Source organism: Equus asinus, chromosome 4, assembly GCF_041296235.1.
Source record: "Equus asinus isolate D_3611 breed Donkey chromosome 4, EquAss-T2T_v2, whole genome shotgun sequence".
Lineage (NCBI taxonomy): Eukaryota > Metazoa > Chordata > Mammalia > Perissodactyla > Equidae > Equus > Equus asinus.
Window position 1 is genome coordinate 141,571,042 of NC_091793.1, and position 26,861 is coordinate 141,597,902.

Below are 26,861 nucleotides of genomic sequence, written 5' to 3' on the forward strand. Positions count from 1 at the left end.
CGGTGAGGAGGGGGATGGTGAGGAGGGGGATGGTGAGGAGGGGGGCGCGGTGAGGAGGGGGATGGTGAGGAGGGGGGCGCGGTGAGGAGGGGGGCGCGGTGAGGAGGGGGATGGTGAGGAGGGGGGCGCGGTGAGGAGGGGGATGGTGAGGAGGGGGGCGCGGTGAGGAGGGGGATGGTGAGGAGGGGGGCGGTGAGGAGGGGGATGGTGAGGAGGGGGGCGCGGTGAGGAGGGGGATGGTGAGGAGGGGGATGGTGAGGAGGGGGGCGCGGTGAGGAGGGGGATGGTGAGGTGGGGGCGCGGTGAGGAGGGGGATGGTGAGGAGGGGGGCGCGGTGAGGAGGGGGATGGTGAGGAGGGGGATGGTGAGGAGGGGGGCGCGGTGAGGAGGGGGATGGTGAGGTGGGGGCGCGGTGAGGAGGGGGGCGCGGTGAGGAGGGAGATGGTGAGGTGGGGGCGCGGTGAGGGGATGGTGGGGGGGCGCGGTGAGGAGGGGGATGGTGAGGTGGGGGGTGCGGTGAGGTGGGGGCGCGGTGAGGAGGGGGATGGTGAGGTGGGGGCGCGGTGAGGAGGGGGATGGTGAGGAGGGGGGCGCGGTGAGGAGCGGGATGGTGAGGTGGGGGCGCGGTGAGGAGGGGGATGGTGAGGTGGGGGGCGCGGTGAGGGGATGGGTCGCGGTGAGGAGGGAGGTCGCGGGGAGGGGAGGGGGCGGCACGGTAGGTGAGGGCGCCTTGGGCTCCGGGGTCGGGGTGCGGTCATTGGGCAGCGGTCCGGTGAGGAGCCGGGTCGCGGTGAGGACAGAAACGGCATCACGGCCGCGGGACCCAGGGAGGGAGAGGGCGGGGCGGGGGACGCTGGCGAGCGCCCGCCCGCACTGAGGACCGCCGGCCACCGCCAGGTCCCCGCAAGTGCTCGGGACGGGCGCCCCACGGAGCGGACCCTCCCGCCCAGCCTACGCCCAGCCCGCCACGGGCTCCCAGCCGCTCACCGCCGCGGGGGCTTTCCGTCCAGCCGCCAACGCCCGCGGGAATTCCCCGGGGCCGCACCCGCGCCCCGCTCCCTCCTTCAGACTTCCGCTGTCGGGCTGCTCAGCCCAACGCCGCGGCGAGGCTGAGACCGCGCCTCCGCTCCCCTGCTCCCCTCCGCCGCGCCCGAAGGCGCCCGAAGACGCCCGAAGGCCTTCGGGAGCCCCGCCTCCGGCGCGCGGGGCGGGGCCGCCCGAGCTCCTCCGGGCGCGCTCGGCTGTTTCCGGGCGCGGCCGCTGCGCACTCGGCACTGGGCGGCGCTGGCTGCTCCCTGGCTGCGGCTCCTCAGTCGGCGGCGGCGGCGGCTGCCTGTGGCCCGGCGGCTGGGAGAAGCCGAGTGCTGGTGAGTGACGCGGCGGAGGTGTAGTTTGACGCGGTGTGTTACGTGGGGGAGAGAATAAAACTCCAGCGAGAGCCGGGCGGCGAACGAAAGCAGTGACGGAGGCGCTCGTACCGCCGGTAAGAGGAGCAGGAGGCGGAGGCAGCGCCGGCCGGGCCGGGCCCACGCCGCCCGCTCGGCCGCGCTCGCAGCAGCCGCCGCAAAGATGGAGCCGCGGGCGGCCGCGCCGCCGCCGAACAAAGAGTAATGGCGGCCGGGCAGCGGCGGCCGGCGGCCGGCGGCGATCTGCCCGCAGCCAGCGGCGGCGCTCGGCGGGGGGCGGCGGGCGCTGGGCCGCCTTCCCGCCGGGCCGGGCCGGGCCGAGCCGGGCGGAGCGGAGCGGGGCCGCCCCGGGGGAGCCCGCCGCGGCCCCGCCGTCCCCGCCGGGCGGCGGGCGGGCGGGCGGAGCGCGGGAAGGGCCCGGCCTTTGTGCGGCCGCGCGGGCCGCCGTTCCCGCCCTGCCCGCCGGGCGCGGCGCGGACAGCGGGCCGCCGGCCGGGCGCGGCGGAGGACGCGCCGGGCGGCTTGGAGCGCCGGCGGCCCGCGGAGGGCAGCGGCCGCCCAGCGCGGTTTCGGTTTTCACGCTGCGTCCTGCCGCCGGGCGCTCGGCTCGCGGCGCGCCCCGCCGTCCGCCCGGCCCCGCAGCCCGGCCGCGTCCCGCCGTCCGCCCGGCCCCGGCCCCGCCGCCTCCGCGCGCCCCACAGCCGGCCCCTCCGCGGGCCTCGGTGGCCTCGCACGGGCGGGAGCGGCGGGGCGCGAGCCGCGGGCTCTGCCTCGCCCGTGGGGAAGAGGGACGTCGGGAGCCCAGACGGCTGCGGAGGACCTGGCCGCGGCCTGCCCGAGCGCCGCCTTCCTGGGAGCCCCGGCTCGCGCGGCCCCCGCTCGCGGCGGTCTGCCGTCCGGGGGTCGAGCCTGAAACGTACTTTCGGCCGCCAGCTGTTGGGTCTCTTACGCTCACGGCGCGTTTCCTGGCCGAAAAGTAAAAGCAAAACGGTCGTCTTAGCTGGGGCGTAAAGGTAACCAGCTTGCTTGTCTTAGAGATACTCACCTGCCCCCACGGTGTGGCGGGCGCGACTGATGCTTCCAGGCTTCCTGCGAGGAATAAACATGGATTGCTCGTGGCAGCGCTGTCTTCTGCGTTCTGTACCCAAATCACTTTTCCAAAACCTGCGTTACTGTACTGAAAGTCTTGAAAAACCACATTAGTAATTTGTCATTGCTGAGTAACTTAAGGAGATGCAATAAAGAGAATTTTTCCATAAGGATTGGGAAGATGGTCTTTTTTCCAGACATTGAGGAAATTATAGTATTGACGATGCTCTAGGTTACTTTTTCGTTGACAGATTTTCTGCAAGCCATCAATCATCACTTGACCAGAATTCTTTTTCCCTGACAGACAGCATATGACAACGACTCTTCCTTTGTGAAATTAAAAAAAAAAGTTTTCTCATGGCGTCTTTATTCAGTCTTATCCGAAAGATTTTTTAAATTTTATTTTGTTTGTAAATTCTTAATCTGTATTTCTTAGCAATTCTAGGTGAAACTTTTCAAACTTTTATGTTCATTAATATTTGAATATTCATGTGGTGCATGGTATTAAATTATACTTCTCCTCCTTCCCAGGCATCAGTAAAAATTACAGTTAAATCTGCTTGAACATTTTTTTTTTAGTGAACACGTGTATTCACAAAGTGAATGAATCTTTGACACATTGACCAAAAAATGTTAAAAGGGCACTTGTGAAATTTAAAACTCTAGTGGTACCTCTTTTAAATGATTTTTTTTCACCTAAGAGCCTAAGGAGACTTAGAAACCTGATCCATAAAATGGCACCTTCCTTTTTCTGCTTTCTGAAATTCATTTTTTTTAATTAGACCTGATTAATAGAAATTTTCGTTTCTTCAAGAAGCAGCTTCATTTTGTCTCTCGGTTTCCAAGATGTTAGGTTTTGTTTTGGGGAGTACAATATGGTTATAGTAAAACCAAGTATGTATCCTTCACTTCATCTCATTTAAAAAATGCTTTTTCTTTTTTTCCACAGTAGGAAAAATTGTTTACTTGTAACTTAATGCTTAGAATATACCACTGAAATTTATAATTTCATTTATTCCATAAATAGTTTATCAGATATGGTTATATAAACTTGTTTATAGCCAGCCTGTGACATAGTCTTGTAAGCATCTTTCTTGATGACAGTGTCACTTCCAGTGATGGCTTCTTTATTGAATAGTGAGAGTTCAAATCTGAATTTAAGGATATAGTAGTTAGGGAATGGAAAAAATGCAAGGATTTTTTTTTTTCTTGTGTGAGCTCATCTCTACTGCAGTATCACTTGAGACAACAGTTTGGGGTAATTCAAATATTGAGTTAGCGCTTAATGTGACACGGAATGTAGTTAGTGGAAAGAGCAATGAGTTTGGAATCACAGACCTGAGTTTGAATCCTGCTGTTGCCACTACTGTCGTATGCCTACCCTCAAGGAATTTTGTGACCTACAGGAAATTTCTTCATCTCTCTCAGTCTTAGTTTCCTTATCTGTTAAATTAGAATAGTACCACATACTTTGTAGGGTTGTGAGATAATTATAAAGTACCTCCTTAGGGATTCAGTTAATGGTAGCTATTCATTTTTTAGCTTCATTTTAACTTCCTAGCTCTGGAACCTTGGGCAAGTTTAATCATATCTCAGTTTCCTTTGCCATAAATGTACAGTATCTACCTCATAGAAATGTGGGATTTACTAAGTTAATACTTGCAAACCATATAAGTAAGTTAGTACATATTTAATGCCAGGCATTTCACACGTGCTCGACAAATGTTTCTTATTTTTTAAATTGTTTATCATTATTATTACTGTGTTTAATACACTGGGCAGAAGCTGCAGTGAATCCTCAGGTGAGATTACCCAGTCTTATCTCTACCCTCCAGGAACTTTTAGGGACACAGTGTCTAATAAGGCAGAATATATGTCATAAGAAAACAATCAAAGGAAAGAGAGATGACACCTGGTGAAGTAACGGAAGAAAGGATTATATTTCCAATTTTATTTTTTTAATAAGTAATTCAGATAGTACATAATTGAAAACATATAAAATGTAGCAAAAAGTCCTGTGTACCCCCAATCACTCAAGTGTTACAATTCCTTTTTTTTTCTTGAGGAAGATTCTCCCCTAGCTAACATCTGTTGCCAGTCTTCCTCTTTTTGTTTGTGGGCTACTGGGACAGGATGGCCCCTGACAGACAAGTGGTGTAGGTCTCTAACCACTAGTCCACTGGAGCTGACCCTACAATTTATTTGTCCTTTCAGAGATATCTATCCATACACAAGCAAATATGTATGTACTCTTCTTCCCCCATTTTATACAGATGGTAGTATGCTATATATACTATCCTATATCTTGCTTTTTCCCCCACTTAATTGGGCTTTGCAGTTGATTTGCATCAGTACATAAAGAGCTTCCTCATTTCTTTTTTTTAATTATGAGACGTTTCATCATATGGATATACCTATATTTATTAACCAGTTAGCTAATTTTATATTTAGGTCTTTATGACCTTTTACACTAATGGGATCTGTCACTATATCTTTATTTCTTTCAATGAAAGACGTTTCATTTGAATGAGAAATAGCAGTTTGTGACGGGAAGGTGTTATTTGAACTGCCCTGTTATCTTTTTAGCTCCAGTTTTTGAAAATTTTCTGTAAAATAATCAAGATATTCGTGAATAGGCAAGTAAGCTATGTAAGAGTTAACTCTTAAAGTGAATTTAGTCTGAATTTAACTCTTCTGTTGAGGTTCTAATAGCCCTGAACAGACTACTTCCTTCTATTATTATTTCAGACAAAAAAAGTCTCTCTGGTTCTCTCTCTAAATGTGAAAGAACATCTCATGTGGTCCAGTCCTTTTTTTAAGAAGACTATTCTCATGGGAAATTATTACGCAGTGATAACTGATTAGTGTACTTAGCTTTCTCCCTGTGTTTGTTTATTTTTTACATACTCATCAACTTATTCTTTGATGATTTTCTAGTATGTCTTAGTGTAATTATCAGTGAGTTTTATATTTGATAACTAAATAGTGAGTTTCACCAATATGATTGTCTACTGAGACTTTACTGCTTAGACGAATTTTCTTTTCTCTTTTTTTGTTCCCACTGTGGAAGTCCTTGGTCAACTAGTTGAATCAAGTGATATTCATTTTAGCTAGAATGCAAAACAAGTTTCAGTACCACTCTTTTTTTTTTCCTTTTTTTGGCTCTTCGAAGCAGCATTTAACTATAGGACATTTTAAATATACATGCTGTTAGTTTTTTAAGTTGGTTAAACTTAGAAGGAAAATAACTAATAATCCAGTCACAGGGACACAAATAAGTCCCTTATACTTCAGAAAACAAAGCATTAAATGAAGTTGCTGTGGTATATCTTATTCTTTTTGTGCTGAAGTTGACAGTTATGTATGCTGAAGTTGTTAGTGTAAGAATATTGTCTTATTTTGAGGATGTACTAGTATTTTCTATAAAATATTAATATGTGCTGTTTTTACCTGTTCAATGACTAAAATGTTTACAAAACACTTATCTTTAAAGATTTGGGGGGTGCAGGTAGATAACTGAAATCTGAAAAGGCAGAAAATTTTCTTTCTGGAACATGTCTGTGGGCTACCAGAGAATTAAATGATTTCTCACAGTATTGTGGAAACAGTAAATTGCCTTTTGGGGTGACGGTAAAAAGATCATGAACTAAAGCAACAAACTGATGAAAATGGCCAATTTAATATATATGCTAACTTGGTCATTATAGAAGAGGTTAGCTCTGGTCACGGTTCTGAAATTGTAAGAAGAAAGTATGGTTTTAAATGTATTTTACATGATCAAATCTATGAAGGTAGATTTTTGAGACATTTGAAACTTGATAAGAATTTTCTTAGTGGTGTCGAGTTGATCTGACTCCTGGTAACCCTGTGTACAGCAGAGTGGAACCCTGCCCAATCTCTTTGCACCATCCTCTCACCTTCCAGTGCTGTATATAGAGAGACACAGTGCTTCCTGCTATTCACAGGGTTTTCATGGCCATAAGTGGGTGGCCAGCTCCTTCTTTCTAGTCTGTCTTAGTCTGGAAGCTCTCCTGAAACCTGCGCACCATGGGTGACCCTGCTGGTATTTGAAATCCCAGTGGCACAGTTTTCAACATCACAGCAACACGCAGCCACCACAATGTGACAACCGACAGATGAGTGGTGTGGTCCCCTGACCTGGAAATGAACTAGGGCCTCATCGAGCACCGAATCTTAACCAACAGACCACCAGGGACATCCATTTTCTCCCGTTAATACATAAACACTCTTGCCTGAAGTCCTTTTTGTTTTGTTTTGCATTCTTTTCTTAGCTTTGCCACAAGTGGCCCTGTAAAGTTACGTTCTGTTATATTTTACTCAGAGTTTTGCTCACCTGTCGTCTTTCTTGGTTACCAAGAAGAATGGAAGAAAAGATTAATCGTTCATGTCCTGGTGTTTATTCCAACAGATAAGTAGAAGACAGTATTTTCCATCTTCAGTGATGAAAAATTACCTTTAACTGTATGTTTAATCAATTATTGAGGCTCGTTAATGAATCTCAACTTAATAAAAACAAACCAGTAGTACTGCTTGATAAACTTGTAAATGCCTGAGTTGCTTTTTCTCAGGTTTGAGGTAAAGTAATAAAGGAGTTTACCATAAATGAGATGGGCTGTCTGAACAAATTCTTCCTGCTGTTGGATTAATCTAGGATCTCTGAATAATCTAACAAGGGGCAAGGTTTGGAGAGCAAGAGGTCTAAGGGATTGGTGGTGAGTTTTTTCCCAGAAGGAGAGAAGTAAAGACTGACATTTGATTAGAGAAGAGAGAATTAAGTGGGAAGCTAGAATAGCTAAGTAATGGCCTTGGTGTAGGAGTGGAGGGTGGGTCTGAAAGTTGACTTATACCAGCGGTAATAGAAAATGCCTTTCCCAAAGATTAGTGAATCTTCTCTGAGACTACAATAGGTTTCTTTTTTCACTTTTAAGTGTATTCCTAATGAGTGGGTTATCTGCATGAGTTTCTGGTTATAGTTATATGGCAGTATAGATGTAACTAAAAATGTTGGTAATTTAGCCAGACCTGAATAACCATTATTTTTGAGGGTTGTCCTGCCTGTTTGTATAAGTGATTGGCCATAGGACACTCAGAAATATCTTGTTTTTCATCACCGAAGGGAAAGTTATTGCTTGTTCTGAACTATTTGTACTCTTAAAGGGTTATCATTTTCTTAAAAGTATCAGTAGCAGCTTTATTGTTTGCTGTGACTAGTAATAGTAATATCTTGGTTTTACTTACTGCCATGTATCAGTCTAGTCATTTATTCAGTGAACATTTATTAACCATTGACTTTTATATAGTTGATGAAATAATCACAAGAAAATTTATTGTTAGGTATTTTTATACATAGAAAATGAAGCATTGTTCTAGTTGCTACACATAATAAAGCGTGAGTATGTGGCTCTTGCCCTCAAGGACTGTATGGTATAGTGGAGATGATGAAAACAGTGTAAGAAAGAATGATTTATACGTGGCAGAGTATCAATTCTCACTACTGTCTTGAAAGGCCATAGAGTTTAGAAGAGGTTTTAGTGAGAAGACGTTCTGTGAGAAAGATAGAATTTAAATTGATTACTGAAGAACTTGCATAGTTAGAGATTAAAGGGAGTGTATTCTAGGCAGTGGCATGGACAAAAAAAATGAAGACATGGAAGTAGAATGAACCTGATATGCTCACAAGTTGGTGAAGAAAGTGTTAGGTTAACCAAATCCACGTTCTGAGGAACCCTGAATGTGAGACAGGAAGCTTTAAATTTCATGTAAGAGGAGGGATGATAAAACCAAGTAATGACATGCTAAACTGGGCTAAAATGCAGATTTCCTGACTCCTAATCCTTTCTCCTTCATAGTAGATTATATTGCAGTTTAAAAAGTGGACGTCATAGATTGTTTTTTTAAAAGCTTTATTGAAGTATAATTCACATACCATACAATCCACCAATTTCAAGTGTACAATTTACTGGGTTTTGGCACGTTCACAAAGTTGTGCATCTGTACCACAGTCAGTTTTTGGACATTTTCATTACCCCAAAAGGAAACCCTGCATCCCTTAGCCATCACCTCTCAATCTCTCCATACGCCAGTTCTAGGCAACCACTAATCTCTCTGTCTCTGTGGATTTGCCTCTTCTGGACATTGCATGGAAATGGACTCATACAATATGTGGTCCATTGTGATGAGATTCTTTTACTTAGCCTTATACTTTCAAGGTTCATCCATGTTGTAGTATCTGTCAGCACTTCATCCTTTTTAGTGCTGAATAATATTACATTTTTATGGATATACAACATTTTATTCATGGACATTTGGGCTTTTTGGCTATTATGAATAACACTACCCATGAACATTCATTTATTGCATATGTTTTCATTCCCCTTAGTTATATACCTAGGAGTGAAATTGCTGGATTATATAATAACTATGTTTAACCATTTAAGGAACTTCCAGCCTGTTTGCCAAAGCTACTATACCTTTTTACATTCCCACCAGCAGTGTATGAGGGTTCTGATTTCTCCATATCTTCACCAACAGTTATTATTTTTCATAATAGCCATCTTAGTAGGTGCAAAGTGGTATCTCATTGTAGTTTGGATTTGCATTTCCCTAATGAGTAATGATGTCTAGCATCTTTTCATGTATTTTTTGGCCATTTTTATATCTTTGAAGAAATGTCTGTTCAGATCCTTTGCCCATTTTTAATTTGGGTTTTGTTTTTGTTTTGGTGAGGAAGATTGGCCCTGAGCTAACATCTGTGCCCAACTATCTTCCTGTATTTTGTACATGGAATGCTGCCACAGCATGGCTTGATGACTGGTGTAGGTACGTGCCCAGGATCCGAACCTGCAAATCTGAGCCGCTGAGGTGGAGCGCACTGAACTTAACCACTACACCACTGGGCCGGCCCAGGTTCTTTGTCTTTTTGTTTTGTTTTTTTTTTTAAGATTTTATTTTTTTCCTTTTTCTCTCCAAATTCCCCCAGTGTAAGTAGTTGTATATTTTTTAGTTGTGGGTCCTTCTAGTTGTGGCATGTGGGACACCGCCTCAGCATGGCCTGACGAGTGGTGCCATGTCAGTGCCCAGGATCCGAACCAGTGAAATGCTGGGCCACCGAAGCAGAGTGCGCAAACTTAACCACTCGGCCATGGGCTGGCCCCCTTTTCACTTTCTTGATAGTGTTCCTTGAGTCATAAAAGTCTTTAATTTTGATAATTTCCAGTTCATCTTTTTTCTTTCGTTGCTTGTGCTTTTGGTGTCATATTTTGGACATCATAAATTATTCTAATTGCAAACGTTTTCTAAATATCTCTGAAAGCCCAGGCAAACAGGGTACCGTTATTTAATGAGAAATAACTAAAGCCATTAATGCGTATTTAGAGTTACACTCTGCCTTCTCTGGTCTTCTCGTTATTCTGTGTCCAGATCCCATAGTTGGAGTGACTGATGAAAAGGAGCAAAGATAAAAATCAAGAAATAACTACTTCGAGTGAAGCATTTTAATTTGAAGTACTATACCTTGACAATTACTTTTTATGAGAGAATTTATTATGTTTGTGTGGGTGTAGTGTATTACTTATAAACTCTACTGTATTTGGGGAATTCACACTTAACAAACTTTTACCATGAAGGGAGTAGTAACTCCATGTTTTACAGATGACTAAACTGAGCCCTGGAGAATTGAAATGATTTACTTGTTGGTAAAGCCTTTTCCCTGGGCAAGAAATAACAGTAAAGCAGTCTTCATCATTCTTTTGTAGCGTTACCTCTTTGCGAAGAAAGTTTTCAAGGTTCTGTCTTTATTAATGATTATTAGAATTTTTCTCCTAAACAGTAGTGGTTTGGGTTTATAAAAATTCACTTGGAGGAAATATTCTAGTCAAGGTCTTAAAGAAATATATTGATTTCATTATCTTACTAATCAGGTCTGCATCAGTAGAAAGATTACCATAAATGGCCAGTGCATGCTTTCCTTTTTTCCATAATTCATTGTATTCCTGTCATTTCAAAAAAGTTTATGATTTCAAATCATTGTTTTTAAGTACTTGTTGGGGGTGGGGGGTTCATAAGTAGACTGGTCGTAAGGATATTAGTTTATACTTGCCCAGCCCTTTTTTATAGAGTACATACTTTATCTCTGATTAGCTTGGAAGCTCTTTGAGACAGAGGTTCTCGTGTGCCTTAAACTATATTCCCCGTAGTTTTCAGTAGAACACTTATTATGTAATAGGCACAGAAAATTTGTTTAATAAATGATTCCCTCTTGAAGGGTCACAAATTTGAAAGGCAGGATTAAAAGCCATCCCCCTTTAGAGTTGCACAGATTAAAGGAAGTTGATGTATATCCTTTAGACAGTTAAAACTTACTGAAATTACAGATTTATTTTTTAAAAGCCAAGGAAATTAGGTTCATTTTCCATAGTTTAAAAAGAATGTTTTCAGTAACTCTGCTTTACTAATACTCCTGCCTCTGAAACATGAGAAATAGCATGAGATTGTATGAATCAAAATCATTTTACAAGAAATCACAACCGGGTTGGTAAAAAATAGTACAGCTACCTGAAAGATGGGACTTGATGCTTTCAGCGTTAAAGATAAAGAGACTTAAACTTGAAGTGATTGTTTTATTAAAATTGTACATAAAGTCTTTGCTGTTGCCTGCATGTCATTTATTAGCTTTGTCGATTAACCCTGCTAATTTTTAAATATAGTCCAGTATATCCTTGATGCCTTGAGTACTTGGATTTTTTTCTACTTAGCAAAACATATTAAAATGATTAGCATGTTGTTGCTTAATAGTCCATGCAGTTCCATTGCCAAATATACAAAGAATTCTTCACTTTTTGTAATATTGGAGGCTATGTGGTATAGCCCTGAACAGTCTTGTAAATTCCTTACAAATCTCTTACATCTCTAGTTCTCCATCTGTGAAGTCAGAGCTAAAACCAGAATTCCTGTCTTATGACTCCTACTATAACATGTGTTGTCTTACTTCAGGAAAACTGAATTTTCACTCTTCCATGTCTAATTTGTAAATAATTCACCAGGAATAGCATTTCAAAATTTATTTCAAAACAGAACTGTCAAAATACCAAATGTTAACTTTATGAACTTATTTTTAAAAAACACTTGAACATTCATTTTCCATTTAGAATGTAGTGATTTTCACATAGTCCCTCAGGTTTTGTTAAGTAAATGGAATAATAGGGTATGAATATTTAACTTTAGGGCATAATTTTTATGGGTCCTTAGAGTTTCAGCATTGAGCTAGTTTGTGAAGCAGAACCTAACACTTGAAGACAGTTTCACTCTTTAGTCAGCACAAAAATTGCTTTTCTAAAAGTAACTGTATGTAGGAGGTGTATAATCCTTTTTTCCTTTAAAAAAAAATCCTGCTCTAAAAATTCATTTAGTAGAACTTCATATGTAGAAGTTTATGTAGGATCGGTTATTTGAAAGGCTTAAGGTGTAGAACTGTAAACATAGTATTAGGTGGGTGTTTGGAAAGAAAGGATCATGGAAGGAGATGGGATAAAATGTCATTATCTAAAATAATGCACAGTCATGGTTGCTGTTTTGCTAAGCAACACTGTCTCTTGGTGCCCAGATATATGAAAGCTTGTTTCAGAGCCATGAGTAGTCTTATCCTGAAGGAAAACAAGACAGATAGATTTTGCCAATACTTAAACAAAAAAAACTTTGAGAAAACAGTAAAGCTTTCTTATTGAAAGGTACTATAGAATGTCACATATTCTAAGATGCGTATCATAAATCGTGCAATGTTTCTATAGATCAAGTAACATTTTTCTAATTCACTTCTGTTAAGTCACTTCCTATGAGGATGTATCTTTCTCATAGCACATGGTACACATTTAAAAATAACCTGTTAAAAATAGCATTAAAATACTCTGGTAATCACAAAACTACAATAAATCATAAAATAAAAATATTGACTTTCAGGCAGTTTCTCTTTTCCAGTAAACAAATCATCAGGGAATTGATTTTATTAAATGACATTAGAAAGACCAACCCCCTTTGCTGTTGCTGCCTTCTTTTTGGTAGTAGTGGTCAGGTTATACTTGTATTTACTATTAATACAAAGAATTTATAAAAATATATAAACATTTTCAGGCTTTTATTTTAGTCTTAGAAATGATTAAATCTTGTCAAATTCAAATCACACAGAATTAACTTCATATACAACTTCTCTTTGCCTTTCTCTAATATGTAGACTAGAGGCTGAAATATGGGTTTGTTCTTCAATTAAAGGAGAAAGACCTTGATAGGAGCACAGAGAAAAGTGTTCCTGAATACTATGTCAGAATTTACTTACCTTGATAAAGACACCAATTTGTTTTAGTTTATCACGTTGCCTATTTTAACTTTTCCTAAAAATGTATATAGCCTCATTTTGTTAGGGTGTGATCAGTCTAATCTAGTAAAGTTTTTATAGTTGAAGTTGATATGTGATGTGTGTTGAGGGTGTGTGTACATATATACATGTGTATACATACATGTACATATATCTGCAGACATGCATATGTACACAGACAACATTTGAATATAACATTTTCCTATCTGGTTTCAGAGAAGATATACTGTATTTAATACGAAAGACTTATTAGCATCAGAAACCTGGAACATTGCTTAATTTCAAGTAAGGGTTGCATACCTCTCAGTTCTGCTAGATTGGACATAAGGTAAAGATAAATGACAAGTATTTAAGGTTAGTAACGGGGAAAAAAGTGGAGGCAAAGAGGCAACATAGTTATTGATTCCTAGAAAGCTAGAGTCTGTTGTGTAGCCCCTGAACATTTTGCCTCTTTAGTAAATTAATCATAATACTTTAGAAAATTACCATGTCCCGAGTGTGTTAAGAATGTGTTAACAAGGCTTTCAGTTATAACAACTAAATAACAGGTACAAAGTAAATAGGTAGGAAGTATTATGTATTATCCCTAGATGTTTCTGGGTATACTCTGCAAAATATTTTTAGTAATACATTTGACTATGACAACAAAATAGTCATTTAGTTTTAAAACCATGTGTCCAAATGAGCCTTTTGCTGTGGTTACCCTGGAGACTTTAGACTGCTGCTTATGTGATTTCCTTAAATTCCTGGACTTTTGGATTGGTGAGAGTTCAGAAGTCACCCCCTTGCAAGGGTGTGGGCAAGGTTTTTTTCTCATTTGTAATAAAGGTCATTTGCATTTTTTTTAAATCACAGCATGTATTCATATGTTCCATTAGTTATGAATACATTGTTTCTCTTCAGAGTCAAGATTCACAGTTATTTCTCTGAATATTTACCTTTCATTCTCAACTAGATTAAATCCATCATAGATTTAAGGGATTAAAAAGTAAAGCAGGTTGTGGGGGAGATGGGTTTATTTTTCATCAACTTGAGCTAGAATGTTTAGGATCGTAGGGGCTGGGGCACTTCTTAAAGGTCAAAATATTTTAGGAAAAAGAACAAGGTGAATTTCTGCAACATTCTTTCCTTTTGCTTAATGATTTTTAGCAAAAGTGATGATAAAGCCTTGCTTTCTTGTTTAATGAGCTTTAGTTAATTTGGTAGAGGCAGATAAGTCAGAAACAGTGCTGCCAGAAATTTGTCCTTGATTTGGAGTCCTGTCTAGGTGCTGAGTAGGTGAATTTAAGTGCTGCTTTATCCATGAGGGTTGCACTGGTCAGCTTTTATAGTCTTGAAAATCCCTCCAGCATCCCTCTCAGCTTTATTTTTTGCACAATAATTGTCACCATCTGATTTGTTATACTTTGTGTTTACTTTCCCTCCCCTGCTCCGACACACTAGAATAGAAGTTCCGCAAAGGCAAAGTTTTAAAAATTTATTTTATTTCTTTATCCCCAGTAACTTCAACAGTGTCTGACATATGAGTGCTCAGCTATGGTGATAGAATAGAAGTATAATGTATATAAATTGTTAAAACTGAAGATATTGTTCGTCTTAAAAAAGTGAAGCAAATTCCCTTACTTGTGAATTCCCTCAGGATATATTACTCTCTAAAGTAGAAGTAAATTCCTTGCAGTATAAAAATTTTAAACCAAATTACTTTGAGGCCTCATTCTCTCATTCTTATTTTGTGCTAGTAGTTACTGACTGCTTTGGAGTGACGGTTCTGTATTATTTGTCTTCTCTCCTTGCTTCTAAACAAACTCTTGACACCAGCCACTGCCTCAGTCATTTCTCTAAAGGCTTACTCTAAGCCTTTGCTTCTTATCAAAAAAGTTATCCTCCTTCCTCAAATTTATCAATATTGTATTCATCCTCAATGCCCCTTTGGAAGTCCACCACTGTCTTGATTGTTGCAGAGTATATTCTCTTTTAAATGTCATGGAAGCACTCATTTGGCACTCTACTGGGACATTTATCTAAACTACACTTTAAACTTTTTTTCTTTAAAGGTATGTTTTTGGTTAGGAAGATTGGCTCTGAGCTAACGTCTATTGCCAGTCTTCCTCCTATTTATTTATTTTCTCCCCAAAGCTCAGTACATAGTTGTGTATCCTAGTGGCAAGTCCCTCTAGTTCTGCTATGTGGGATGTCACCACACTGTGGCTTGATGAGCGGTACGTAGGTCTGCATCCAGGATCCAAACTGGAAAACCCTGGGCTGCTGAAGCGGAGCGCATAAACTTAACCGCTCAGCCACGGGGCTGGCCCCTACATTTTAAACTTTTAAATATCTGTTATTTTTACTGTGTAAAGGGTACAAAAAGTGATACAGCTCCAGTCAGATAGATTCTTGAAGTTTTCTAAGATGGAAAGGAAAAACTGCTTTATCCTCTTTGAAAATTAAGAAAAGAGATGATTAAACTAGTTAATAACTATAGTAACAGTTATGACCAGGGCAACATAATGAGTAAAAGAGACACTGTCTACCATTTGAGAGAGAGAATAATTTTTAAAATGCTGCGAATCATCTCAAGTTGTATTGCATGCTCATGATACCTATATATAAATGAGTGGTAGTGTTTCCGTATTTGACCAAGATCAAGAGGCTAGGTGACCTGTTAATACTTAGTCAGTCTGCCTTCATTTACTATATATGTTATTTTATTAAGTGGCCTGCATAATTATGTGTTCGTACGTATATCTTGTAGTGTCAGTTCCTCAGATAGAGCATTTAAAGTTGGAAGAGATCTTTTAATCCATCTCCCTTGTTTTTACAGTTGAGGAAACTGAAACACAAAAAGTTTAATTTGTCCCACAACCACCTGGTAACAGATGTCGCTTTCCAGCAAGTATTAGGCTCCCTTTCCCAACTACTTAACAGCAGCATCCTTTGTCTGTCTCAGGATTGGGTGAATAATACTACAGAATCACTTCGCTTTTTGTTTTTCATATTAAGAGAGAGAATTCTAAAGACCATTAAAGCAAAATGGTATGTATCTTTGTGAATTGGCTTTAAAAGTTTTGTTCCTTTTAGGCATGCCACTATTTTGAAATTTATTATAAATTCATAGTTTCCAAAGGATTATGTTAATTTTTAGGGATAAATCATGAAAATCCCCAAATCTTAAATTTCAATCCCAAATAAATTTTACAATTCAGAATTGTTGAAGAATAAGAATCACAATACTGTTAAGCTAATACTAGATTTCCGTGATTTCTAAGATCTGTTCTGTTTCTATTGTTCCAGGCCCAGTATGTATACAACATTCTTTCTGAGTTCGTATGTACCTGATCTTTTTCTTATTTTATAGTATTATTTAGTTTTTTGTTATTGTTCTTGCAGTCTTGAAAAGCATTTATTTGTGTAATGACTTAGGAATCTCCTTTCTTCAAACAACTTTGGAAACCCACATATTGGCTCTATTAATTGATCCTGTGTCTGGATACTGCACTGCTGGCTGTACTGCTCCTGAGTTATTAGAAAAATTGAAGATTATACACGTGATACCATAGCATCTCTTCCCACCCGAAGATATGAATGAAGAGCGAAAGAATTCAAAGTCCAAAATTAATGCATCCACTTTAAATGCTAGTTTAGTCTAGTTGGGAGGTTGCTGTTTCATTTTAGTGCCTTCAAAGTGAAAACCGAAAGAATAGTATCTGTTCTAGTTGAGTCATTGAGTTTCTCATCTGAAACAAATTGTTCTTCCTTAAATAATTCTCACCTGCACTTTGAAAAGGGCCTGAATTTTCTGATGAAAGACGCTATTTGTACTGTGGCCCAAGTGGTTGATGTCTGCTCAAACTAAGAGTTATAAAAATTAAGAAGGTGGTCCCTTCCTCTGAAAAAGGATTAGTAGTCTGCCTGAATGAAATGATAATAAAACACTGGCAGTTTACATGGGGATCCTGTGCATTGGAAATACCACGTTTTGTTTTAAAGAGAAAGAATATTATCTAGTTGGGGAGGGAAGGAGGATGCAAATTGCCTTCCTGTTTTGAATGTCTTTGTAGCTATAATTACTTATGTTAGCTAATGGGGTTTGTTCCTTTATTTTAATATAGTCATAAATATTTTACTTTCTGAAACAGAAAGTTGTGATGATGCCCTATACATTAAATGTCAAAAAAAATTAAGTACGTCTGATGTAAAGTAAACAAAAACAAAAGAGAGAGATCTGTGCCTTAGGAGGCTTTAATCAGATGGCAGGCTGAGACCATATGGATGACATAATCAGATGGCAGAGTGAAACCATATGGGTGACAGTGTAGGTGTAAAAAACATGGCTTACGGTAAAGTCTGTTAAAAATGGTTGCATATACTCTTTCTAAAAAGGAGGGATTATGATGATAAATTTGTATTTTATCTTAATTTTCATTAAAATCATGACTTAGGGGAGAAGATGGAGAAGAGTTTATGGATTTCTCCTCTTATTTAGCTTGACTCAGTACTGTCCTAAAATGGATTCATTTACTTACTGTTATTAAGATTAGATTTTACCCTCTCACATGCCATTTTCTTCCAGACCAAAAGTATGGCCAACATTTAGGATAACGTAAACTGTTTTGTTGTTGATGTTGCTTTCTGTTACTTTGGATGTCTGTCTTCAAGTTTTTAGTTTAAAAGAGCTCAGATTGCAAGTATACAACTCAGTGAATTATCACAAGTGATAATAATTAAGGTTATTTGGTAATTTTTAAAAGTAGTTGTTTTTACTGTTTGGGAATGTAGGGTAAACAATTTAGGCAAAATTTTAACAGAAAGAATAATTGCATATAAAAAGTATCTGGGATTTAAAAAATTTTTTGTTAACAGGTATCTCAAAATCATGATTGAAATATAATATTGTTTTTGGTTCATAGATTCAAAATGCTATCCATGACTTCTGGTATTAAAATTTTTTAATTGTACAAGTAATCCTGAATTTTGGGAGGAAAAAAATTAATATTAAAATACTCAAGTATGTAAATAGTAAAAGGTAAAAGTCATCATCCTATGCAATTCTACCAAATCCTCCTCTCCTTGGAGCTACCACTTAGTACTTCCCACACCTTTTTCCATGTGTACACCTTTACAAGAATTTGTTTTACTTGTTTTTAACATAAATGGGGTTCAGTTTTACAGTATGTTCCGTGACTTGCAATTTCACTCAGTCTGTCTTGGAAAGCTTTGTATGTCATTACATTATAGACAGACGTCATTCTTTTTCATTGCTGTAATTTATTTAATGGTTCTCCTAATTATGGATACTTGTTTCCAGTTTTTTGCTATTATAAAAAAATTCTACAGTGAATATCCTTGAACATAATACCTTTGTGAACTAGTCAATCATGAGTTTCTTATTGACTAGTAGTTTCTCTGTATCCTAGATGTTACTGTGTTGATTATATATGGCAGATATTTTCTCCCTATGCTCTTGTCTTGGTGGCTTTTGTCATGAATGTTTTAAATAATTATATAGTCAAGTCTGTTGATCTTTTCCTTTGTCATCTGTTTTGTGAATTCTGTATTTCTAAATTATTTATATTCATTTCTACAGAGATATTTTCGCTTCCATTTTTAACTGTCACTTGTAAAGCACTTTCTTTTTATAGAACCCTGTGAATGATGGCAAAATGTATTGATATGTGATACATTCTGATGGCATGTAATAATCACATAAGGATCAGTGACAATTTTGATTATCGATTTCAGAGTTATAAAATAAATGTAATAAATTCTGGAAAAACATTGGGGTTTTTGTGTTATTTATGGGGTCACTATAGGTAGTCCTCACTACTAAGTTCATTTTTGACAGGTAATATGCTAGGTACTGAATGATGATAGTAGTACGCAAGTAAGATACGTTCTTTTTTATTGTGAATCCTTTAGGTACGATCACTTCCCCAGTTACTGAAATCTCTCTAATCTCATGTAGCTGCTTCTGCTAGGAATTGCTCTCAAGTTACTTTTGCTGCCATCCAGTGCCAGATTACTCAACAGGTATACTAAGCCCTTAGAAAAGCAGCGTCCAAAAGTAAAAAAGATCAGCCTTGATTAACTTATCCAGAATTTTGCAATTGTGTTTTTTAAGGTGTTTTATTTCATGTGTGTAGCATACCATACATAGGATGAGGAGTGAGAACACTAGCCTTTTCTTTCTTTGGGGCCTCTAATTTGGCTCTGTGGCTGTTTGTCCCACCTTTCTACCTTGATGCCCCACAACTTAGGCTCTTGAAACTTGGGTAGATTTTGTCCTACCACCAGTAATTTCCTCTGGAAGTAGCTTATAATTTTTCTGCTTCTTCCCTATTACAGGAGGGAATACCCTTCTGGGAGATCCCGTGAAGCCAGTATCTCATAGACCTGTCATCAGCTCACTTCTACTCTCTGCCTTCTCTCCACACCTGATTGTTACAGCTTGAAAAACTTTTAACTTTGCTGCCACCCTCTGCCCCTTGAGTAGGGGAGATTCTGAGAAGAGAGGAATCCCTTCTTACTTCTAGATGGAGTAATATCCCATTGGGAAGAAATGTCAAGGGGGAAGTTTTTTTCTTTTTTGAAAGGACTAGAACTTGCACAGCTCAGTAAATTTGGACAAGTTTGACAATAATTCAGCTACCTTATATGTTAACTAGATTTCTGGGTGCATTTGCTAACCTAACCACCACATATACCTATTTCTAACTTGAAATTTGCTTTAGAGTCACAAAAGCACAAAGCACTGTAGTGCCTGTAACATTCTCCCATATTATTGTAGGTGACTAAATGACCATGGAATCTGGAGCAGAGAACCAGCAGAGTGGAGATGCAGCCGTAACAGAAGCTGAAAACCAGCAAATGACAGTTCAAGCCCAGCCACAGATTGCCACATTAGCCCAGGTATAAAATACATGGAGAGATTCCAAGTTGTCTCTCTTCCAAAAGGAATACGTGTTAGACAAGAGAATTTCGTTTTTATTACAGAGATACACATACAATGAGCAGAGGCCTTCTAAGAATATCAGAATTCCTATTGGTGTTAGCCCAGTTTTAGGAATGACAGTATAAATTCAGTAACATAACAGAAAATGTGTTGTTAAACAGTAATACACTGTTTGTTGCAGCATGATTAGAAATAATTGGATTGTAACTGATGAGTAGATTGTCTCTCTTAAAAAGGAAAAAAACCTGGTATGATAACTTTCTCATATCACGCAAATTTATTTCGGGGCGTGGGGGTAATAACCTGAAAGGCTCTTTATATATGCTTAAACTAGAAAATAGGATAAGCAAATAAATGTACACACAAGTAAATTTCAAGGATGATAGTAGTTTTTGTTTCCTGTATATTTGAAATATAATCCATGATTCTTTCATTTTGTCTTTGTCTTAAACGTTCTATCTCTAAGGTTATAGTCTCTCATCCTTATTTTTTGTTCTTATGTATTTTTCCTCAAAAATTTTATTTTATTAACAAGTATTTGCGTATACATGAATGAGAAAGGTGGTTAATATAAAAACCAAATAGCAAACATAAACCTGCTAGGTAAGAGTGTGACATTGCCTCTCTCACATGATGGCTACCAGGAGAAAATAATCCTAGCAGAGGCTCTGGGATGTTGAGTTTCAGCCTCCCAAAGAGTGTAAAAGCTTTCCTAGGGGGGTCACTGAGCAAGGACGGGTCTTGGGAAACAGCTGATCACAGATGGTTACCACTGAGGTAAAGTGTGGGCCAAATACTGGACCTCGAGCAGGAATATGGTCAGAAGGAGTGGGCTACTTTGTGTTTTCTCCGGAGATCACCAGGGCCCACCTCTAGCCCTCAGGAGCAAGGCAAAGCAGAATACGTTTGGGGATGAAGTGAATGTACATGGATAAGGCAGGTGCTGGAACAAAGGGGAAAGAGCCAGGACTTCATCAGTACCTGGTCAAGGCAAGCATGCACAGATAAGATTCTGGGCTCATTCAGGCATTTGGCCTCGTGTGAAAAGAAGATACAATGCCAGCAGGGATCTTGGCGATGACAGCCCTCAACATGTCTGTCTCTTGGGTCATGCTATCCTGTCCGGTCTGCTTGTCCTCTGAGTCTGCTAGACAAGGTCATCCTGGAGATTCCTTCCCCTACTGTCTTTCTCTTGTGCAGTTTATGTTCTTGATATTAAGCATGTTTTCCTGCGGGTTCTTGGGCAAGTTTGACTTGGTAAAGAAATCATTTTTCTTTCAAATTTCGAAGGTAGTGATCCACAGTCAACTTGTACCATGGGTGTTTGAAAGGACTGATTCCATTTTTTATTTTGTATCTCTGATATCCTATAAAAGTCTTCTCTCTGTTCACAGTGCTTCACTTTCATTATCAGGGCCTTGGTTTGGATCAGTTTTCATCCATTGTGCTGTGTATTCAATGGGCCTTTTTATAGTGGAAACTCATGTCTTCAATTCCGGGCAATTTCTTTAAGTTGAGTGATGATTTTTTTTCTCTCTAGAATCCTTGTGATCCAGGTGTTATACCTATAGGATTGTTTTCTCTGATTTTCTCATCTTTTCTCTCCTGTTTTCTATCTCTTTGTCTTTTTGCTCTGCTCTTTGGATGATTTCTTCAACTACACGTTCCAACCCATCTGTTGAATTTTTTATTTTGCTCTCATGTTTCCAAGAGTTCCTTTTGTTCTCTGAATAGTCCTGTTTGTGTTTTAATAGTATCCTGTTTATTGTTTCACAAAGGCAATGCTTTCTCTTATCCCTGGGAATATTAATTAGATTTTGTTTCGGTCTCCATCTTTCATATTAGAAGCTTTCCTCAAATGTTAGATAATTTGTGGTTTGTCTGCTCAGGTTTAAACGTACAGGACCAAAAAGCTGTATTGGAAGCTCTGTGGATCTGTTTGGGACCTAATATCTATGAGTTGTGAGCTTCACTGGAGGGTGGCATTCCCAGTATCAGTATCTTTTAAGTCTTTCCTCTTTCCCTTGGCATTGGTCAGGTTCCCCAGAGAAAGCTTTACTAATTAATCCCTGCTTATAGGGTAGAGGCCTGGGGGCCAAGTGAGGCTGGGGTCTACTACCCCGCCTTCAGCAATCCCTGGTGTTAGGTAGTCAGGAGACCCTCTGTCTGGAAGATAAATCTCCCTTTTTCTGTCAGTGGAGGGTAGATTAGCTGTTCTTCTTCAGGGAGTTAAGGAGGGAATCTAGTTGCTTCTCAGAGAGCCTTCACCAGGCTTCCTTATTTTCAGCCTCACTTTCTCTCCTCCAGGGCATCTCAGATCCTGAGCCTCGTCAGGAATTTTGTGGTGCAGTCAGGCTCTCCCTGCCTCCACTTCGTGAGCTGGCCTTGTGAGGTCTTCCAAGTACATTACCATTCATCCATCTGCTTTCCAGCCTCCAAATCTCTTACTATTATCTCTTTTCCCATCTCCTATACTTATGTGATTATGTCTGTAAAAACAAAATCAATTTGATGAAGTTTCGTTGGAGATTCAGGAAGGAGCAAAATTATATGCACATGTTCAGCTTGTCATTCTTACCAGGCAGTCCTCTAACACTTAAGACTTTTAAAAGTGGAATGACATGATATTTGACTTTTAGGAAAGCTGGTATCTGTTCCCATTTGTCTAATTTTTTGCTCTTTTTATTCCTAATTGCAGGGTTTTTTTTTTCACTTCCTCATCCAAGTCCTTAACACATACATCATACATTTTTGACATAATTTTCTCTCATAATTCTGATACCTATTTTTTTTACTGTAAGCCTTTAATACTAGAAAGATAAAATAAAATTTTGATCCAAGATCATTGTGATTTGATCAATGAACAGGAAAAAACTAATGCAGCCTAACTAGTAAAGGAAGAAAATCAATCTGAAAGAATAATGAGACACCTTATTTTACTTTTGGAATTTACAGAGACGTTTTTAAGTGGAAAAAAACAATGTTGGTTTTGACTATGAGAATGTAAATTTTTATAGATGTAGCTAAAGAGTTGGGTAAAAGAATGACTATAAGCTTTCTTGTAATAGGCAAATTTGAAAACCTAAATTTCCAGTAATGAATTTATTAAACAAATTATGTAATTTTTATTATGCAGCCATTAAAACCGTTGAAGACTTTTAATGGCATGGAAAGATATTTATAATGGATTCAAAGGTAAAATAGATTCCATGACAGTGTGTTATAAAAATTGATTGTATATATTCTACCTTAAAAGTACCTAGATCTACAGGAAAAATATTAACAGAGATTAGCTTTGAGTGCTAGAAACAGGTGATTTTTATCCTGTTTTTATGTACCTGTATTTTATAAGCTTACAATAAGAGGAGCCATTATGTAGAATGATCAGGGTAGAAAATGAATTATTTGCTGAGTTAGCTTGTTATATTTACCCTAGAAAATACTCAGATTAAGACATAATTGCTTCAAATATTAGAAGAGCTTTTATATGGAATTGAGATGAAATACTCTGAATAATTTAAGGTTGTAGTTCTCAAACTTCACTGTGGGAGAAAGTGTCCTTGGCTCCATCAGAGATTCTGACTTTGTCAGCAGGTACCCTGTGTGACTCTAATGGTAGAGTGGAGTGGTGGTAGTCCATGGACCACATTTTGAGAACCAGGTAAAACTGAAAGAGATTTATAGTGGCCAAAGAGAAAGTGATTAATGAGGAAGGACTTCCTAACTGTCCAAAGATGGGACTTCATGGTTTTAACTTCTACCTTCAATAGGGATCTTTGCCCCAAGCTTCACAAATACTTAACTGCCTGCTAAACATCTCTGCAGATTCACATGTCAGATCAGGTCCCTCATCTTCCACCACCACCCCAACCACCCAAAAGCTTCTTCTTACTTCTTGTGTTCTTTGTTTCCAATTGATGGCATAGTCTACCATTTCTCGCCCAGAAGTGAAATATGAGAGTTATCTTTGATTCATCTCGCCTCTTCAACCAATCATTCATAAGCCCTTTCTGGTCTGCCCCCTGAATTTTCATTAAATCACTTCTCTCATTCCCATCTCTACCACAACTAGGGCCTATTTCTGGCTTTTATCATCTCACCTTAACTATTATATAGGCTTTCTCAGTTGGCCTCCTCAGCTCCACTTTTCTTCCTCTGAAATAAATACCTTTCACACTGCCACTAAAGTGAGCTATATAAAATGCAGACCTCACTGTGATATTCAGAAATTGAGAAGCCCTTCAGTGCCTTTCCCCATCTCCTCAGGATAAAATGCAAGTTCTTTAATGTGACTTGGAGAAGGTATCTAATGACTAGCCCATCTAACCCTTGCTTGCCTCTGTTACTTCATCTCTCCCACCTCCTACACGTGCTCCAGTGGTACTGATGACTGGGCATCCCTCTCTGCAGTGTACAGACCATGCTGTTTCTCTTTGCTTTTGCCAGTGCTACCCTTACTGCCTGAAATTCTGTGCCTTTCCCCTGCAAGTCATAATAACTTGCCTAACTTGTATTCTTTGTTTCAAATTCACATTCTTCTCTGGTAGCCTTCCCTCTTCTTAGGTGGGGAGGGGTAGCTCTTCTCAGTGTGTCCATTTTTCTCTTCACAAACTTCATTACTTCGCTGAATTATGTTTATTTGTGTTCTTTTCCCCATTCCTTCACACATGTACCCCAATAATTTCCTTAAGTGCAAAAACCTGTGTCTTTCTCATTTTTGTAGTTTCAGTTCTAACATTGTTCCCAGCCCATAGGTCCCCAATAACTGTTTACCAAATGAGCAAATAAAATTCCTGCCCCAAATGTGTTCAAGCACAGGAACAATAAATACCATCAGATAAACAGGTATGACCTAAGAGCCCTTTTAACCTGGATATTGACTCATTAAAATAGTACCTCCTTTGTGCCTCAGGAGAAAATTGATTTCTCTTATATTCTCTTAACTCTGCTCTTTTATTCTTTCAAGAAGAAAATAAATCCTTAAAATATCAACTATTACAAGTTTAGTGATCGGAGGGGGCATAGAAATTTTCAGTTATAATACCTACTAATACATTTTCATTAATAAAAGACATAATTAATGTAAAAGAGAAAACTATGTTGTATATTGTAAGATGTATGTGTGTTGTAGCCTTAAATAGCTAAGTTTTGCCCCAGTTTGAGAGCAATTATATTTTAGAACATGGCTTATTTAACACGTGATATTCTGAAAACGTTTCTGTTTCCTCAAGGCTAACATATCTCTTCACCTTGGGTAAGTTACTTAATCTCTTCGAGCACTTGTTCTTCTGTCTCTGAAATGGAGATGGTTCTTATTATTCAGTCTTGATTTCTTCGAGGAGCAGAATGAGACCTTGGGTGTGAAGGCAGGTGGGAAAACAGAGCACTACACGTGCGTGTAATGACAGTTAGTGTCTGAGGAAGTCTGTGTGTGTATTGTGATATTACAGTAAAGTTGCTTTTGTTTTTCATCATTTGGGAGGAGTTGAAAAGTGGGAGGGTAGGGGGACACTTTTAGTCTCTTTTAAAAAAGAATATTAAATTTAATTATTAGTTTCTTTCACACCAGTGAAATACTTATCTAGCAGGAACGTCATCTTTCTGCTGCTAAAAAGTTGCTTCGTATTTAACATGAGTACTCCCAAGGAGGTATCTGTGATAGTAATTTTTCTCCATGTTCAACACTGTAGGTATCTATGCCAGCAGCTCACGCAACATCATCTGCTCCCACCGTAACTTTAGTACAGCTGCCCAATGGGCAGACAGTTCAAGTCCATGGAGTTATTCAGGCGGCCCAGCCATCAGTTATTCAGTCTCCACAAGTCCAGACAGTTCAGGTATGTGTCTAAAAAGTTGTGCATCTGCTTTAATAACTGTTGTTTATAGCCATATCTCTCTCCTTTCATTAGTTATGAAAATAGGAACATATCTAGTTCAGAGTTTTACTTTACAGTAAAGGAATGTGCAGCATCTGTGTAGTCACCTTATGTATAGGAACATACACACAGGAACAGACATAGAAAAAGTTTTTCTTAAGCTATAGAAGAAAAAGAATTGGTTAGGGAAAATCATTAAGTACATGGGATAAAGTGGAAATGTTTGGGAGAGACTAAGGCTGATGTACCTCAGTTAAAGAAAATTGAAATATGAAAATAATAACTTTGTAATTATCTTCTAAACATACAATTGGAAAAAAATAAACCCTTGTCAAAAATTAATTAATAACCTTACCTAAGATATTATTTGAATTAGAGATTACGAAAAGCATTTGTAAAACTGTGGCTATGTTTGGGGTTCTAAGTCAGAGTATATGACTTTGAGATAGTGGTGTATTCATTCAGAAAGTACACTTTAAAAATCAGGGATTATACTACAACTGATATCTTATTCTTTGGAGAGATTGTTCCTTTGGGTTGGAACCAAAGGGAATAAAGGCACGTAGACCTCGGAAGGTGACTAGACTACTTGACTGTAGGAGCCTAGAGCAGTATACATCTTTGTAGTGAGCTTATTGAAAAAAAAAAGACTGGAACATTCATTCAAGTAGGCCATAACCCCAGCCTCCCATTTCATATTTTTTGCTTCACAGTCTTCCTGTAAGGACTTAAAAAGACTTTTCTCCGGAACTCAGGTGAGTCCTAGGTCCTAGATTTGGAGAGAACTATTTTTAGAAAGGAAGGTGAGAAATTATTCTGTATGTCTTTGACCTTCTCTGTAAACACAAAATTCAAGATATGAATAAAAATCTTAGAGATCTTCTACGTCTAGGCCACACTTGTTACCTCCCTAGCCCTTAGACTATTGCCACATTTCCCTGTATTGTCTTTCTCCCCTCCTCCAAATGGTGGTAGTCCAGCATTACTGGAACACTTTCAAAGGAAGCTCTATCTCCTGAGGTAACCAATCTATAATTAGGTGTAATTGCTAAAATATTCTTCCCTGTGGTGGACCAGAATAGACCTTTCTAAAACTTAGATAGTGGTCCCAGTTCTGTCCTCTGAAACTGGTTAAGTAAGTTTAACTCCCTTTC

The 26,861-nt window shown here is 39.7% G+C and overlaps 1 protein-coding gene across 13 annotated transcripts in view; it reads left to right on the forward strand.

The window, feature by feature from the left end:
- Positions 1–1,209: 1,209 nt before the first annotated feature.
- The window catches only part of CREB1 (cAMP responsive element binding protein 1), a 63,187-nt gene continuing 37,535 nt past the window's right edge, over positions 1,210–26,861 (forward strand). For 3 of the 13 annotated variants that reach the window (XR_006526637.2, XM_044768307.2, XM_044768313.2), the window contains exons 1-4: positions 1,243–1,367; positions 19,667–19,788; positions 25,522–25,668; positions 26,421–26,462. Coding sequence is in view for 11 of the 13 variants with exons in the window: in XM_044768307.2 (XP_044624242.1) it covers positions 19,675–19,788; positions 25,522–25,668; positions 26,421–26,462 (303 nt within the window). In the remaining 2 variants the exon portion in view is untranslated. Of the gene's footprint in view, positions 1,484–18,798; positions 18,910–19,666; positions 19,789–25,521; positions 25,669–26,420; positions 26,463–26,861 lie in introns of those variants that run through there. The other 10 variants (XM_070508475.1, XM_070508472.1, XM_044768308.2 and 7 more) reach the window with 10 other exon arrangements.